Source organism: Asparagus officinalis, chromosome 7, assembly GCF_001876935.1.
Source record: "Asparagus officinalis chromosome 7, Aspof.V1, whole genome shotgun sequence".
In the NCBI taxonomy this organism is placed as follows: Eukaryota; Viridiplantae; Streptophyta; class Magnoliopsida; order Asparagales; family Asparagaceae; genus Asparagus; species Asparagus officinalis.
This window is the reverse complement of record NC_033800.1, coordinates 84,993,389-85,009,682: the sequence shown is the minus strand read 5'-3', so window position 1 is coordinate 85,009,682 and position 16,294 is coordinate 84,993,389. Positions and strand designations below refer to the sequence as shown.

Below are 16,294 nucleotides of genomic sequence, written 5' to 3'. Positions count from 1 at the left end.
CATTTAAAATGTTTCAGCGAGACGGTTCTAAAGGTATAATTTTTGTACAAAAAATGATAAGTTTTAATTATTTTATTTATATTATTAATTTGTTAATGATAGATTAATTCATATAAATATAGAGGGCGCCATTGGAGCACAACTTTTACAAACCCTCTATATTTGAGGAATCTTGAAGAATATTCTCTTCAAACCCTCTAAATATGGAGTATACCATTGGAGATGCTCTTAGGCTTACTTTTTTTTATATGACCTCTCACTCAAGTTTGGGTATGGTGTTAAAAGTCAAAAAAGGCTCCTGTGATGGAGAATAAATTGCTACCCTCATCACCACTAGATAGTTTTAGTTTAGTGATGGGGTCTTTTGACATGGTATTACAGCAATCCAAGTTCAATTCTCTCTGGTCATAAATTTTAGAGCAGATTTTAAAAAAAAGAACAAAATAAAACAAAAATAGAGATTTATAAAATGGACTTTTTAGAGGTAGCAGTTTCAGATAACAGTCTTATTTTTCTGTTAGGGAGGAACTTCAATTTAATATAGGTGGAACAGTGGAAGCAATCCATTTGTGTGTTTTACTTTCTTTCCTCTCAACTAGAGGGTTCTCCACTGAATATTAAACTCCTCGGTTTCCATTTTCATATAAGAAATTTCTTTTACCAATTTGGCTTCATTACTTTATACTTTTCTTCTAAGAATAGAAATACATAGATTTTTTTAAAGCAAGTAAATACATAGATTATAGGCTAAATCGCACTTAAATATCATGTTGTTTCACCATATTGACACTTAAATACCCTAGGTCGTTAAAAGTATCACTTTGATACCCTAAGTTGAAAAAAGATAACACTTTAATACGCTAAATTGTAAAAGTAGCACTTTAATACTCTTTAAGTTATAAGAAAGTAGCACTTTGATATATTCTGCTAGTCGTTAGGACGTACTCTTAGGTTTATGTGGATGATAACTACCAAAAAGGTACTAATGTATCAAAATTTTACAACTTAGAATATTAAAGCGCTATTTTTTTACTAACTTAGGGGATTTTAGTATAAATGTGTAAAACAATAGGGCATTTAAGTGTAGGGCTGAGCATGGTTCGGTCCAAACCGAAAAAACCGACCGAACCGACCCGAACCGACCCGGAAAAATCGGTTTTATGAGTAGGACGGTTCGGGTCGGTTTGAAAATTTTTCAACCCAAACCGATCCGAACCGACCGAATATAGCGTAACATTACCCATTCTGATCTCAAACCCTACCCGACCTGTCCCCAAAGAGTCAAAAACTCAAACACTAAACTCATTTTCTGAATCATTATGGGTTAAAATCAATATCATTATATCAGTGTTTAATGCTTCATAATCTCCTACTTGGTTGATATCTTTTTTCTCTTTAACACAGTTTGTTGTTTGATAAGAATTTTGATGAAGTTAGAACCGAACAAACCGAACCGAACCGCACCGAACCGACTTGCAACAGTTCGGTTTGGTTTTGAATTATAGGCGGTTCGGTTCGGTTGTTCAAATTTTGATAAAAACCGAACCGAACCGACCGTTGCACACCCCTATTTAAGTGGCATTTAGCCTCGATTAGATCATATAACCAAAAAGCTCCCTACTCTCGTAGCCTTTTCAGTACCTAATCCTCCCCCGTGATATTTCTACACAGAACACCGAGTCTAATCCCTACAGTTCAAAAAAAAAAAAAAAAGAGCACCTTTTGACTCGTTAGCCAAAAAATATTTTAACCAGAAAACCAAGAAGTAAAATCTCTGTCCATCCCAAAAGCATGACAAGCGTCTCAAACCCCACACAAACAAGCGCCCGTGACATCAACAAGCATCCCAATTCCCTCCTCTCCCTCCTCCTACAAAGCTAAACTCCTTTCTCATCTTTGCTTTCAAGAGACTGATACTTGGCTTTCAAGAGAATTCCCGCAGCATGCGTCCTCTTCATAAACTTAGGTAACACACGTCCTAACTATAATAACCACCTAGCCGTCTTAAAACTATGCCCAATTTGATCTACTGTCCATATGTAACAGGAAAGCCATATCAAACTGCTGCACTTCAGGCCAACAGGGTCCAATGTCGCCTATCGGGGTCCGGCTATATGTTCAAGATAAATATGTATGCATCAAAATTCCTTGTATCCTGATGATATTTTTATTTGTTATGGATTATTTGTTGATTTTGTGGTTACGCGCGCGCGCGTGCGTGTGTATGTGTATGTATGGGTTTTGTAGGTTATAATTGATAATGGGTTGTTGCAACTTACATTGTCGAAGCCGGATGGGATTGTTACTGGAATTCAATATAATGGTGTGGATAATGTGATGGAGGTTCTCAACAAAGAAGACAATAGAGGGTATGCTTTATTTTCCCCTTAACTTGTGACTAGCTATTTATAGAATTAGGTACATTAAAGTATAGATTTGTATTTGAAAGCGGTTGATGTTGCCCTGTTATTGTTTATAAACTAGTTGCGCATGCTGTGATTGTGACTACGTTATCGAACTTGCCATTTCAAATGATGGCCTGATTTGCTTTCTTGGCCTGCACGGCTGCACCTGATATGGTATTTTTCCTAAGAAAAAAAAAATGGTTGACATAGTATCTAACAACTAGGTTTTAGGGTATCCTCTTCGAAGATGATTGCTTTCTTGAGTAAATTGCACTTAAATCCCCCAAAACTTTGGGCGGTTTTGCCCGCAACCCTCCCAAACTTTGTTTATTCCAATTTCCCTGTAAACTTTGAAGTTTTTCCAGAACATCCCCATGACAGCGTCAGCAGCTAATGGTGAAACGATCACACCGGCCTTTTTGAAAATACAACCGGAAATTATGAAAAAAGTTAATTGGGCCCCCTCGGTCCTATGCTGTCACGTGCATGGCACGTGACCTGTCAAAGTTCACAGCATTACGTTTGGAGGGTTAAGTGAGATAAATCCAGGGGGATTAAGTGGAATAAAAAGTTCAGGGGATTATGTGCAAAACACCCTCAAGTTCAGGGGGTTAAGAGAAATTTACCATATTTTTCCTGCGAGGACCCAAGCCTTATCCTTGTCACCATACATGTAAGGGGTTAACTACTAATACACTCCCTGTACTCTGGAAGTGAAGCCACATATATCCCTTAAAACTATTTCATTAGCACTTACATTCCCTGAACATTATTTCTCTTCAAGGTTAACGTGTTACGGAGAGAATCATGTGAGCGTACATTACTTTTTGCCCTCAATTTTGAGGTTGATTTCATTCTATCAGTTAAAACCGATGACAAAAAAATTAATTTTCTCACATGATTCTCACTAGGAAATTATCTTGTCTGAAGTTCATGAGATGTAAGTGCCAATAAACAATTTAGTGTGGACAAACGTGGTTTGTACCTAACCTACATACAATGTATTCAATGGCTGTAGCAAGGAACCATATTTCTTGCTAACATGTATTCATATTTTCAATTTAGACATCGAACAGTTTCTTTTATATCAATTACCAAAAAAAAAATGGATGTCCAGAACACTGGCATAAGTAAGGTGTAATTTACATGATGGTAGTCATATAAACTTTGAGTTGCTTTGATTCTTACATTGTGCTTACGTGGGCATATAGGTACTGGGATCATGTTTGGAGTGAACCTGGAGGCAATATAATATTTGATAAGTAAATATGCTCGTTATGTTCGTTTTGTGTTTATGTCCTTGAAGTATGTTGAATACCAAATAAACTGGACATTCATGCTCTCATCTAGGATAATAGGTACTGATTTTAGCATAATAGCTGAAGATGATAATCAGGTGGAGGTGTCATTCACCCGGATGTGGGATCCTTCCCTAAAAGACACTACGATTGCACCATTAAACATTGAAAAGAGGTATGTAATTTTTTTTGTTTTGGTGAGAAATTTCTTTGACATTTTGATAGTTATGAGATAACTGATATTCCAGTTTTAGGTTTGTAATGCTCCGAGGATCTTCAGGATTCTACACTTACGGCATTTATGAGCATTTGGAGGGTTGGCCTGATTTTGATATGCCAGAGGCTCGGATAGCATTCAAGCTTCGAAAAGACAAGTACGCTGCTCTCAGCCCTCATTTTTTTGAATATTACATTTCTCAACAGACAGTTTATATTTGCTGTAATTGAAGCTAAGTAATAGATATTCATTAAGCTAACCATTGAATTTTCATACACACACACACACTTTTCTCTATTTCTACTGTTCCTTTATATCCACTATATGTTTTTGAAGTCACATGCCATAGTAAGTTAGGATATTGAAGGATAAATATACAAGTTGGAAATATCTATATTGAGATTATACTAGAGAGCCAGCATTATTGACTAGCTCAAGCTCAATTCTTTTAAAACTTTGAGCCAATACCCTGTGCTCTAGTTAGCTTTTATGGACAAGATATATGTTTTATTAGTATGAATGACAAATTTTTATTCAATATAGGTTCCAATATATGGCATTAGCTGACGACAGACAGAGGATCATGCCGATGCCTGATGACCGTCTCCCAGGGAGGGGTAAACAATTAGCATATCCAGAGGCCGTGCTTTTGGTGAATCCAATCAATCCAGAGCTCAAAGGAGAGGTAACATGAAGGACTTTTGGTTGAAATTTACTTTTCTTGTTGATCTAATTGTGGAGTATATACCTAGGTGGATGACAAATATCAATACTCGATAGAGAACAAGGATAACAAGGTACATGGTTGGATTTCTTTCGACCCTCCGATAGGGTTTTGGCAAATTACACCTAGTGATGAGTTCAGAACTGGTGGGCCCATCAAGCAAGATCTTACTTCGCATGTTGGTCCTACTACACTTGCTGTAAGTGTAGTATATTATTAAATGCACTACTATTCATACTGCTTTCGTTCTACAAGATACATGTGGGAAACTTCCTCGTGGATTGGAATTAGGTTCCATGTGTCTGTTTCTGTAACATGTTTGTAACGTAGTATCCAAAGAATATTCTAGTGTATTTAGCATTTGTCATGTATTTTTGTGTTCACGTTAGACAATTTGCTATATATCTGACATTATGTTTGTGTGCACGCAGATGTTTGTCAGTACACATTATGCCGGTGCTGACCTTGCACTACAATTTAGAGGTGGAGAATACTGGAAAAAGGTTTTCGGTCCAGTGTTTATGTATCTTAATTCTTCTTGGATTTTTACAGATCCACAACTTTTGTGGGAGGATGCAAAGATTCAGGTTGTCATCACACTGTTTTTTCCTGCTCTTAATTAAATGTACACTATCACTATAGTAACTTCGGGCCAAAAAACAGTTGATATAAAATAAACTTTTTTGAAATGCAACTTAGTATTTCAAATCACTGCATTTATTTTAAAGCATTAAGAATTTCGAAGATAGGAATTTCTTCTCTAAGTTCATACACTTGATGAATCCTCCTCTTATTTTGCTTGTTACAAAGTTCACATTATTTTTAAAAAAAATTGAGGGACACAAATTTTCTTAATTGTTCCTATTAAATTAATGTTCAGATGCAAATTGAAGTAGACAGTTGGCCATATAATTTTCCCTTCTCAGAGGACTACCCGACATCCGAGCAGAGAGGTTGCGTTACTGGTAGACTACTTGTCAGTGATAGGTATTATTTTGGTTTAATATAGTTTATTCTCACAATAAAGACATATAGAAGCCCAAAGGATTAACTTGTTATTTTGTTTTACTTTCCCCTTCAGGTATATAGACGATGAATACATTTATGCAGGCTATGCATATGTCGGCTTGGCTTTACCAGGGGAAACCGGTTCGTGGCAAAGGGAAAGCAAGGTCAACATAAAGTTGATATTATTCCTATGTTTTAGTTGAAATATCAAGTAAATAATCATAATATTACATCTTAGGATCTTTTCAGGGATACCAGTTCTGGACAAGGGCTGATGCTTTTGGAGAATTCTCAATTAGCAATGTTCGAATTGGAGATTATAATCTGTATGCATGGGTTCCTGGCTTTGTTGGAGACTATAGATTTGATGCAACTATTATGTTAACTGCAGGTGAGGTTGTGTCATCCCTTTTGAAATAAACTTAAACATGCACTAGTGGATTTTTTTTTGGCATTTAATTGAGCAGGATGTATTATCGATTTGGGTGATCTTATATATGAGCCTCCAAGAGATGGTCCTACTTTGTGGGAGATAGGAGTCCCTGATCGCTCAGCCGCTGAGTTCTTTGTTCCGGATCCTAACCCTAACTATGTCAACAGACTCTATATCAATCATCCTGACAGGTAATTCTTATGTAACTCAATTCAATTTGGCTGGCTATTAGATTTAAGGTTAATTGTGGATAGATCCCTTGTAGATCTATTGTTGCAGATAGCGCCCTGAGTTGACGCAACGCGGAAGTTATAGTCTCGGAGTCCACCAACGGCGTTCTCTGAATCCACAAAGAAAAATCTTCGAATCCATGAAAAAAATATTAAAAATAAAAATTTTATTAATCAAAAGTTATTATTCTCCTTTGAGGTTACATGACTCTAATTAAATAGAAAACAAATAAGATTCCTAGTAAGACTAGAATTACAAAGAAATAGAAAGTACCAAATTCTATCCTAAAAAGACTCCCTATAATAGAGGAAACAAATCATGAATCAAAATTGAATTTCTTTCCTAATCTAATTTGACTATAAAAATAAATTTATTTCCTAATCTAAATAGACTCCAACTTTATTACTAAAAATAAACTAAAAACTAATTATTTTCGATTTCAGCCAAAATCGGGTATTACTGATGAGATTTTAAAAATCTGACAATCTAGTTGGCTCCGTCTCGTCAAGATAGGCAATTTACATATATAATATGTCAGAATCTGCCTTCTGGGTTAGAAGATATGATTGTTTCTTTACGGAAGTCAATAATACATATAAATTTGTATTTAGCTCATGATTGTCCGAATCATCCATGAAATTATCTGTTAAGTGTCCTACATCAGTCTCCCCTTGTTGAAAGAAGCTCGACCCCGAGCTTATATTTATTAGAATAGTAACTTCATTATTAAATATTTTTTCGCTTGTAACGATCAGCATCAACCTTGTATTTAGCGTTGATTTTCTCCATTTGTTCTTTTACCTCCTCTGCTAGGACTTCTTCTGTATCAAACTTGTCTATGAATCTTTCCCATGACATGTGTATATAATTGGCAGCATGTGGCTCTGTAGTTGACATGAAAAACTCTTCCAAATATTTTTCTTGCTGCTTCCCATATTCTAGTGTCGTCGGTATCATCTCATCGTTGCTGAAATTATTGATGATCGTTGCTTCCAAATAAGAATTTTCTCCCTCATACTTCATACATAATTCTTTCATCTTCTTTGCCTCGAGCCCTCCACCAAGAATAAGAATTTTCTCCCTCATACTTCATACATAATTCTTTCATCTTCTTTGCCTCGAGCCCTCCACCAAGAAATTCACACATACCATCAATTATCCATACATAATTCTTTCATCTTCTTTGCCTCGAGCCCTCCACCAAGAAATTCACACATACCATCAATTATCCTGCTCTCTATTTTATCCTTCTCCATCGGAACACATCACTCACGATATCATGTAGAATATTCATCTTTATTAACATATCATCAACATCAGGTTCCTCAAAATGAATCTTGATGATGGCAAAATTTTCCTTTTTGGGAGTGAGCGTCTTGTTGTTTGCCACTAGAGAAGTCTTCTCGTTACCAATCTCTGTCTTAAATGGATTCGGTTCTATGATTGACATAATTGATGAAGTCTTTATTGATGCTTCCTCAGTGCTCTTCACAAATCCAGACTCTTTCTCAGAGATGAATTGAGGTTTCTTAATTTTCCCATATTCATAACTAGTTTGATAACTCTCTAAACACATTCATGATAAAGGTCATATGTCGTTCTGCTCAAGTTCTCGCTCCACCTTCTTCGCTAGACGGATCGTAGCGGCTAAGATAAAAGAATCTTTTAAAGACATCTGACATTGCTTGTAGTTGGAAGGTAAGAAACGGTTTCTCAATAATTTCTTCATCTTTGCCTACGTTCGAACCGGATCCTTCCCTTGGTGGTATCGATTTATCAGTACTTCATCCCACGATACAGATGCTTTTTCTTTAAGCCTGTAAGACACTAATTTAACTTTTTAATCTTCTAGGATTATCTTATACTCAAAATACTTATCAACTTTATCATCCAATCAATGAAATCATCAGCATGAAGTTTTCAATTGAAGGATGGTATTTTTAATCTTCTAGTGTCATAATTGTCCTGTCTTTGGTGGTCTCTGCGATCATAACCGTGGCATGAGGCTTCATAGTCATCACTATTGAATTCATCATGTGGAGTCGGATCATGTCGTTGGTGATCATCAACACGATTTTCGAACTCCTCCCGTGTTCAGACGCTGCACTATCGACGCAAGTCGTTCTATGACAATCTTTATCTGATTAACATCGGTCTTCAACACGTCGAACTCAGTTCAAGAAAAAAAAGGCTTCATCACATGCCGTCGGATCAGAGGAACAAAGCTCTGATACAAATTAACGCAGTGCGGAAGTTATAGCCTCGAAGTCCACCAAGGACGTTCTCTGAATCCACAAAGAACAATCTTCGAATCCACAAGAACTTCAAATCCACGAAGAAAATATTAAAAAGAGAAATTTTATTAATCAAAAGTTATTATTCTTCTTTGGGTTTACATGACTCTTCTTAAATAGAAATACAAATAAGACTCCTAGTAAGACTAGAATTACAAAGAAATAGATAGTATCAAATTATATCCTAAAAAGACTCCCTATAATAGAGGAAACAAATCATGAGTCAAAATTGAATTTGTTTCCTAATCTAATTTGACTCTAAAATGAATTTATTTCTTAATCTAAATAGACTCCAACTTTATTACTAAAAATAAACTAAAAGCTAATTATTTTAGGATTTCAGCCAAAACCGGGTATTACTGATGAGATTTTAAAAATCTGACAATCTAGTTGGCTCCGTCTCGTCGAGATAGGCGATTTACATATATAATATGTCAGAATCTGCCTTATAGGTTGGAAGATATGATTGTTTTTTTTTTTGTGGAAGTCAATAATACGTATAAATTTGTATTTAGCTCGTGATTGTTTGAATCATCCATGAAATTGTCTGTTAAGCGGTCTGCATCATGAGTGAAACTCATTTAATTCTTTTACCCTTCGAGGAAGTTTTTTATGACAAATAGACTTTTAAGAATAAAAACATTTTAGTCAAGAGATCTACATAGAACTAGGAAGTCTATCCGCAATTGAGTGTAAGCAACTAGGTGATAGTACAGGGGATGTACTCGCATTAACCGTAAATTTGTCAAAAAGCTTTTGATCAATAAGGTTTTCAACTTAACAAATTTTGAAGACAATTTTCTTTTTTCGAAATGACTAACAAATATGCGACGTTCTTATTACAGGTTTAGGCAATATGGACTATGGGAGAGGTATGCAGATTTATACCCAGATGGAGATCTTGTTTATACTATCGGTGAAAGTGACTATACCAAGGACTGGTTCTTCGCTCAAGTTACACGGTAAGGTTGCCTAAGTGCTGCATTTTGATCGGTATTTCAGTACATAAACAAATTTAAATTATTGATGGATAAGAAATAAGAATATTTGGATTACTACTTGAGCTAATATTAACGACCCCCTTTCCTTTGAAATGTGACATTTCATAAATTATTTTGTTTGTTTTTTGTCATATTCCTTGTTAGCTTACATGTTTCAATTGGCAAACAAAACAAAATACAAAAAATGAACATTAGTTTCCAGCACATTTTCTTTTGCCTGTGACAGCTAATTCAAAAATTCTTTTTCCTTTCAGGAAGAGTGGTCAAAGCTCATATCTATCGACCACTTGGCAGATAAGATTCCAACTTGACCCTGTTGATCAAAATGGAAACTACAAGCTACGGATTGCACTTGCATCGGCTTCGTATTCTGACTTACAGGTAGAAACTTTGCCGTTCTTTTCAAAGTCTGTGTTTGACATGGTCAATTGCGGATACACCTCCTTTCTACCACGAGGATGTAGTCACTTGCACTCCATAAAATTATTAGCACTTACATCTCCTGAACTGCAGATGGCATTATTTTCTAATTTAGGTTTGAGATGTCACGTAGGAATCCTTTGAAATCACGTGATGATACATTAGCTTTTGCCCTCAGTTTAACTGAAAAAAGAACTACATTGCCCTCTGGATTGAGCACAAAAGTAATGCTATCTGATGTCAAGGGGTTACAACTGACAACTGTAGCATGCATAGCACAGACTGCGTACTTGCAATTAACCATATTTTGTTGAAACTAATAAACATAACTTGTCTTTGTTAAAGGTCCGCGTCAACGACCTGAATGCAAACCCTCCTCACTTCTGGACGGGGATAATTGGCAAGGATAACGCGATTGCGAGACATGGGATCCATGGTCTCTACTGGCTGTATGATGTTGACGTGCGGGGTTCTTGGCTCGTTGAAGGTACGAATACCGTATTTCTGACGCAGGCGATGAACACAAGTCCGTTTCACGGGATAATGTATGACTACATTCGCTTAGAAGGACCTACGAACTCCGACTCAAACAGGAGGACGTGACTATCATCCGTGCATCTGAAGTATGTAACAGCTAACGTAGAGTGAAGAGCATGAATGTAGTGCTACTGAATGTGATATGCGGTACTGATTGCGTGTGTATTCACCCTAACTTCAATTCCTAAACCAATCATCTCTTAACCTCGCTCCGTCTTCCCTTCCAATATATACCCTTCACAAGAGTCCCAATTGCGTGAATCTTGACACTGGTATATTTATCGGCTCTAAGCATTTTGATACTAAGACTGTGCAAGGATCGGGGACTTCTTTCACTACCACATATTTGCTCTAACGCAACTGTTCAAAACCGTTGCACTAGCCATGGAACCGTCGCCCTTGAGCAAGTGCGACGGTTCTCAAACCGCCTCATATGCTACCGTTGTCCTACCTCTACCGTAACGGTTTTGAACTCTATTGTGACGGTTTTTTGAACCGTTGCCCCCGCATTTAACGCAACGGTTTTAAAAGGCAAGCGGTTTTTAAGCCATTGCAACAGTTTTGATTGAGCTATTGCGACGGTTTTAAGCTATTGCAGCGGTTTTGATTGAGCTATTGCGACGGTTTTCAAGCTACTGCAGCGGTTTTTTTAGCTATTACAACAGTTTTAAAAGACCTAACGCAACGGTTTGGATTAACCTATCGCAACAGTTTTGATCGAGCTATTGCAGTGTTTTTGATTGAGCTATTGCAACGGCTCCGATTGAGTTGTTCTTGGTTCCCTACGGCAAAATCATATAGTATTTAATTACATGTACAATCTTTTTAAGAACATGGCCCAAGTCAAATTTAAATACACAATATCAAAGTGAAAATGTTGAGCATAATCAACTATAATGATAAGTGTCAACATACATCGGTATAGTATAAAAACTACAAAGTATAAAATCCACATTACCAACATTTCAGCTCAGAAAATATCGTACCGAACTAATATTCAAACAACATCAACATTTGATTACAAAAAATGAAACTTCTTGGTCAAAGACTTTATATTCTCTATTTGTTTCCAAAAACTTGTGCCTCAATGTCAAATACTCACTAGGAACCTGTCAGCCTCAATCGCCAATTTCGCCAATTTCACTAGGAACCTGTCCAATACTCACTAGGAACCTGCAATTTAGGGAAGTAATTGATTTATTAATATAAGTGTAAACTTACATAACAAAATCAGAGAATTTCAAAAAGAATTGTTACTTACAAGCAACAAGTAAAAGAGTGCTTATATAACATTGATTTGCCCATTTGTACCAGTAGCAGCTGCAACTAGCCCTGAACCCCCCTTGGGTAATCGAGAATAAAGTTTTGTTGCATATGCTTTGAGGATTCTTTTAAACACCTGATCATGTAAATGATATCAGATTATATTAAAAGCTACCATGTAGAAAATATTCTGAATGGATCACAAATAACATGCTAAAAAAGTTCATAGCACAAAGACCTGCTGTACTCGAACAATGGATTTTTGTCCTTTTACAAAAACATATCATAATTGGACATCAGACTCAACAAATTATGCACCATCCATCATGATCTCACAGGAATTAAGTTCAAACAAACCATTTCTTACCAGGGACTTTTTTATAAGAGAAAGTATTTGGAACAATAGTAATTGCATAAAATTGATATAATAAATTAAGGTTATACCTGATCCCATTTTGGTGGTATACATGCTACTATTTATAGTATAAACTATAACTAGAAAACCATCAACAATATAGGACTCGCAGATACAGAAGTAGCATATGCGTATATAGAAGCGAAGTTCCATGGTCCAAAACAATAATTTAAGTTCAAGATAAAAATAGAAGCCAGATGTTTCTCATCAACAGCTTACTAAAACGAAGTAACGATTTTAAGTGTTTAATACAAAATATCCTGAGGTTCAGATTTACATGAGTTGCAATAGTAATGTTACAAGAGAATCGTGTGTTTAAGGCTGCAACAGAAACCCTTTAAAGAATCAGCTAAAATGAATGTGTACCAACAATAAGAAGGCAATAATGACTGCTTTGTATAACTATCAAGAGTATGTGATATAGTAAAAACTACTCAAAATGTGCAGAAAAAAAACTAAATATACATCAGAAACATGCATAAAGGTAAAAACTTGCATTTGCAGCATGAGCACATCAATAAGCTGACAAATAAAGATACATGACCAAAAACTAAGTTGCTATGACACAATTAATACATTGAAAGTAGTCGTTAAATTATATGGTCAAATATTATGAGGATTCAAATTCTGAAGAGCAACTATTTTTTGATACAGGTCTCAACATGACCCTGAAATTAGATCGGGGGGTCAATAGCAACCTACAAGGTCGTGAGGAAAGTTTGGTATGCATTGAATTGACATCGTATGAGCGGAGTACAGAAAGATAACCAAGAATAATGACAGTTGTACAAAACAAGAAACTCATATTTCACTAAAATTATCTATCGAAAGGTAAAAAAGAGTAATGACATAGGAAGAATGAGACTACATATGACTTTCCATAAGGCTGAACAATAGTAGTCGTTAAATTATATGGTCCTCCTCCCTGATAAACTGAGGGGATGAAAGAATCATGTCTTTTTTCAAATGATGAGATATTGTCCATTTTCACTTCTAATTCTCACCGAAGTTCCCTCTCTTTCCACCAATTGAACAAAATTCTTGCAACCAAATCTCACTAACAAGAACTTGAAATTGGTGTTTGTCACAATAAATAATTCAATGTCCTCGTATTTTTTATTAATTGGGTGAAATGAAAATTCAGAGAAAGTCAACTTATCTAAAATAACAATTTCATCATATTCATCAACCAAAATAATACAAGACCTATGCAGTTCTAAAAAATTGAGACAATTTAATACGAAATATAAATTAGTCAGGACAATTTAAAAAAAAAAACTGTGTAGGTTTGCTCCTTTACTAGGATGAATGCTATAAATTCATACCCAGTCAAGAATTAAATAAAATGCTACATCAAAATAGTACCTCAAGGGTTGTTGACCTTGTGGCGTTTGGTGGTGGGATCTGCATGATGGCGAACTTTTGAAATTGTAATACCTAAGCACCATATAATTTTTAGCCCTAGAATTTGGTGGAATCACATCCAAAGGAATCCTCAAATAACTACAATTTCCACAAAAATCAACATCAAAACAACAAAAGGATGACTTGCATCAAAAATCAAAACCTAAGAGAAATAATTAACAAAATCAAACACCTGGTGCGCAAGAAAAATACCTTGATATGGATAAATCTGTTAAACCTTAAGCAATTGATCCTAATCTCCTCCTTCTTTGATCAAAATGAAGACGACTGATCATGATCTTCCTTCAAATCGAACCATTAGCTGGCGGTCAGTGAGGAAGAGGAGGCGGCGTTTGCTGGCGGTTGACCGGAGGGAGGAGAAGATTGATGGACAGAGCGCTTGAGTGAGAGAAGAGATAGGAGAATGAACTGACTTAGGGTTTTTGCTGAGAGGGGAGAGAGTTTTAGGGCTTGAGGGTGCATAGGATTTAGGGGATTCTTCAGGATTTATGGTGGCTGAATGAATTTGGGTGAGGAAATTTTGGGAGCTTGTATGCCCTAGCCAAAGCCCTAACCGCGATTTGCGAGTTTGAGATTTAAGAAATAAAAGTTAAAAAGTTGGGCGCACATGAAAACTTGAGGGCAAGGATTAAGTGCTTGAAATAGATTCAAGCCTATCGAAGCGGTCTTGTCAAACCATTCCCTTAAGCCAAGCGCAACAGTAGAAACCGCACCGAAACCGCTCCCCTTGATTCCTAACGCGACGGTTAATAACCGACACCACAAAACCGTTCCTTTATGTAAGGTATGTGGTAGTGTTTTATCCTTGCATTATAACAATCTAGGAGATTATAGTGAGTTAAATATTTAGAAATTTGTTTGGTTTAACTTGATATTAACACATGTAATATCTATATCATGTTTATCAACTTGTTATTATAAAGGCGGTATAGAATTAGGAAAATAATAGCAAATGTCCACCGTGTCCTTCTACCTACCAGTAAGTTGTTAGGAAAATATCAGATACGCTCTGATACCCGTTCTGCGAAATTTGCCCTACCGGATCTTGTGTTAAGCAATGAAAAAAAAATCACAACAAATTCAAAATAATGGCAAGAACAGAGAACATCGAGTTTTAACGAGGTTCGGCAACTTGCCTACGTCCTCGGGAGCCACACAAATAATTTTCTTTATATTAAAGAAGATTACAAAGCTTGTAAAAGAGTAGATCTCAACTTGAGATCTCCCAAAAGGGAACCAACAAAAAAGAACTATCTGTTGTTCAAATAAGGGCGCGAGTTTTTCCAACAAGAAAAACTCTCCTCTCTCTCCTCAATAAATGCTACAAGAACTCTCTCTCTAATCCCCTTCTTAATTCCCCTTTTTAAATTCTCAACCTCACCCAAAAAAGACTCTGCTTGGACGCTGGAGAAAGAACGAAGAAGAGGAGGCAGCCGCCAGAGAGAGATCGCGAAGAAGAGAGAGGATCAGCACACATAGGGCTTGGGCTCTGGATTCCTTTAAATAGGGAAACCCTAAGTAGGCTGTCGATAGCCTGTCCCACACTCAACCGAGCGCCCAAACTCGCCTGTGAAGCGACCGCTCGATCTCGTCTTCGTCCCAACTCCAAGCTCGCCTGTAAGTCCTTTCGAGCTCGAGTCCGTCTGCAACCAAACTCGCCTGAGTGAAGCTCCTTGCGCTCGCTTGGACCTCGCCTGCGGATCTTTTTGAGCTTGCCTGAGCTTCATCGGGGTCGCCTAAAGCTCGTCGGAGGAGCTCATCGCCAACCAGGTTTGGGCTACACCCCAATTTCCAACAATCTCCCACTTGGAGACCAAACCGCTATCAGCAAGCTCTCTTAATAATTATATTCTCATTGTGTGGCTCCGCCCTCATCTTTACATATGAAGGCTAACTGAAGTTGCGCACAACTCTAGTTTCTGAATGGTCACTGCTTTAGTTAACATATCGACATGATTTTGGCTCCCTAAAATCTTCTCCAACTGTAACTTCCCGTTCTCAATCATCGAGCGTATGAAGTGGTAACATAACTCGATGTGCTTCATTCTGGCATGAAACATTGGGTTCTTGACAAGGTGTATAGCACTCTGGCTATCACAATAAAGAACTTCGTTCCTCCGCTTCAGACCCAACTCTTCCAGGCACCCGATTAACCAAATCATTTCCTTGCTCGCCTCGGTCACTGCGACATACTCTGCCTCAGTTGTGGATAACGTCACAATCTTCTGCAAACGTGAGACCCAGCTCACTGCTGTCGACCCTAAGGTATAAACATACCCCGTGGTGCTTCGTCTCGTATCATGATCACCGGCAAAATCTGCATCAATGTATCCCTACAGTACCAATTCCTTTCTCCCGAAACACGGTGGCATATTTGTAGTCCCTCTCAGATATCGCAATATCCACTTCACGACCTCTCAATGCTGCTTCCTTGGGTTGCTTGCAAACCTGCTCACAACTCCCACTGCATGGGCAATATCTGGCCTCGTGCAAACCATTGTGTACATCATACTACTAATGGCTGATGAATACGACATCTTCCGCATGTGCTCTTTCTATGCATCAGTCTTGGGCGATTGTTCAACAGACAACTTGAACTGGCTTCTAAGGGACGTGCTAACGA

The 16,294-nt window shown here is 37.1% G+C and overlaps 1 protein-coding gene and 1 long non-coding RNA gene across 7 annotated transcripts; one reads left to right on the top strand and one right to left on the bottom strand.

The window, feature by feature from the left end:
• Positions 1,814–10,820, top strand: LOC109848441 (probable rhamnogalacturonate lyase B). Of its 6 annotated transcripts, none has more exons than XM_020417931.1 (16): positions 1,814–1,966; positions 2,047–2,131; positions 2,248–2,369; positions 3,617–3,667; positions 3,756–3,878; positions 3,952–4,077; positions 4,464–4,605; positions 4,673–4,843; positions 5,076–5,231; positions 5,525–5,631; positions 5,726–5,816; positions 5,902–6,043; positions 6,120–6,276; positions 9,456–9,572; positions 9,866–9,992; positions 10,377–10,820. In XM_020417931.1, exons 1-16 carry the CDS (start codon positions 1,944–1,946, stop codon positions 10,632–10,634), a joined length of 1,998 nt encoding a protein of 665 aa, XP_020273520.1. In that variant the 5' UTR covers positions 1,814–1,943; the 3' UTR covers positions 10,635–10,820. The 6 variants fall into 6 exon arrangements, with proteins under 6 accessions (XP_020273520.1, XP_020273521.1, XP_020273523.1 ...); XM_020417932.1 differs by having other exon boundaries at positions 1,815–1,966; positions 3,958–4,077; XM_020417934.1 differs by lacking the exons at positions 1,814–1,966; positions 2,047–2,131; positions 3,617–3,667 and having other exon boundaries at positions 2,306–2,369; positions 3,802–3,878.
• On the bottom strand, positions 11,432–14,297 carry LOC109848442. The gene is made up of 4 exons (XR_002248792.1): positions 13,864–14,297; positions 13,612–13,749; positions 11,830–11,967; positions 11,432–11,741 (listed from the first exon to the last, which is right to left on the bottom strand). It is a non-coding gene; the product is annotated as an uncharacterized LOC109848442 (long non-coding RNA).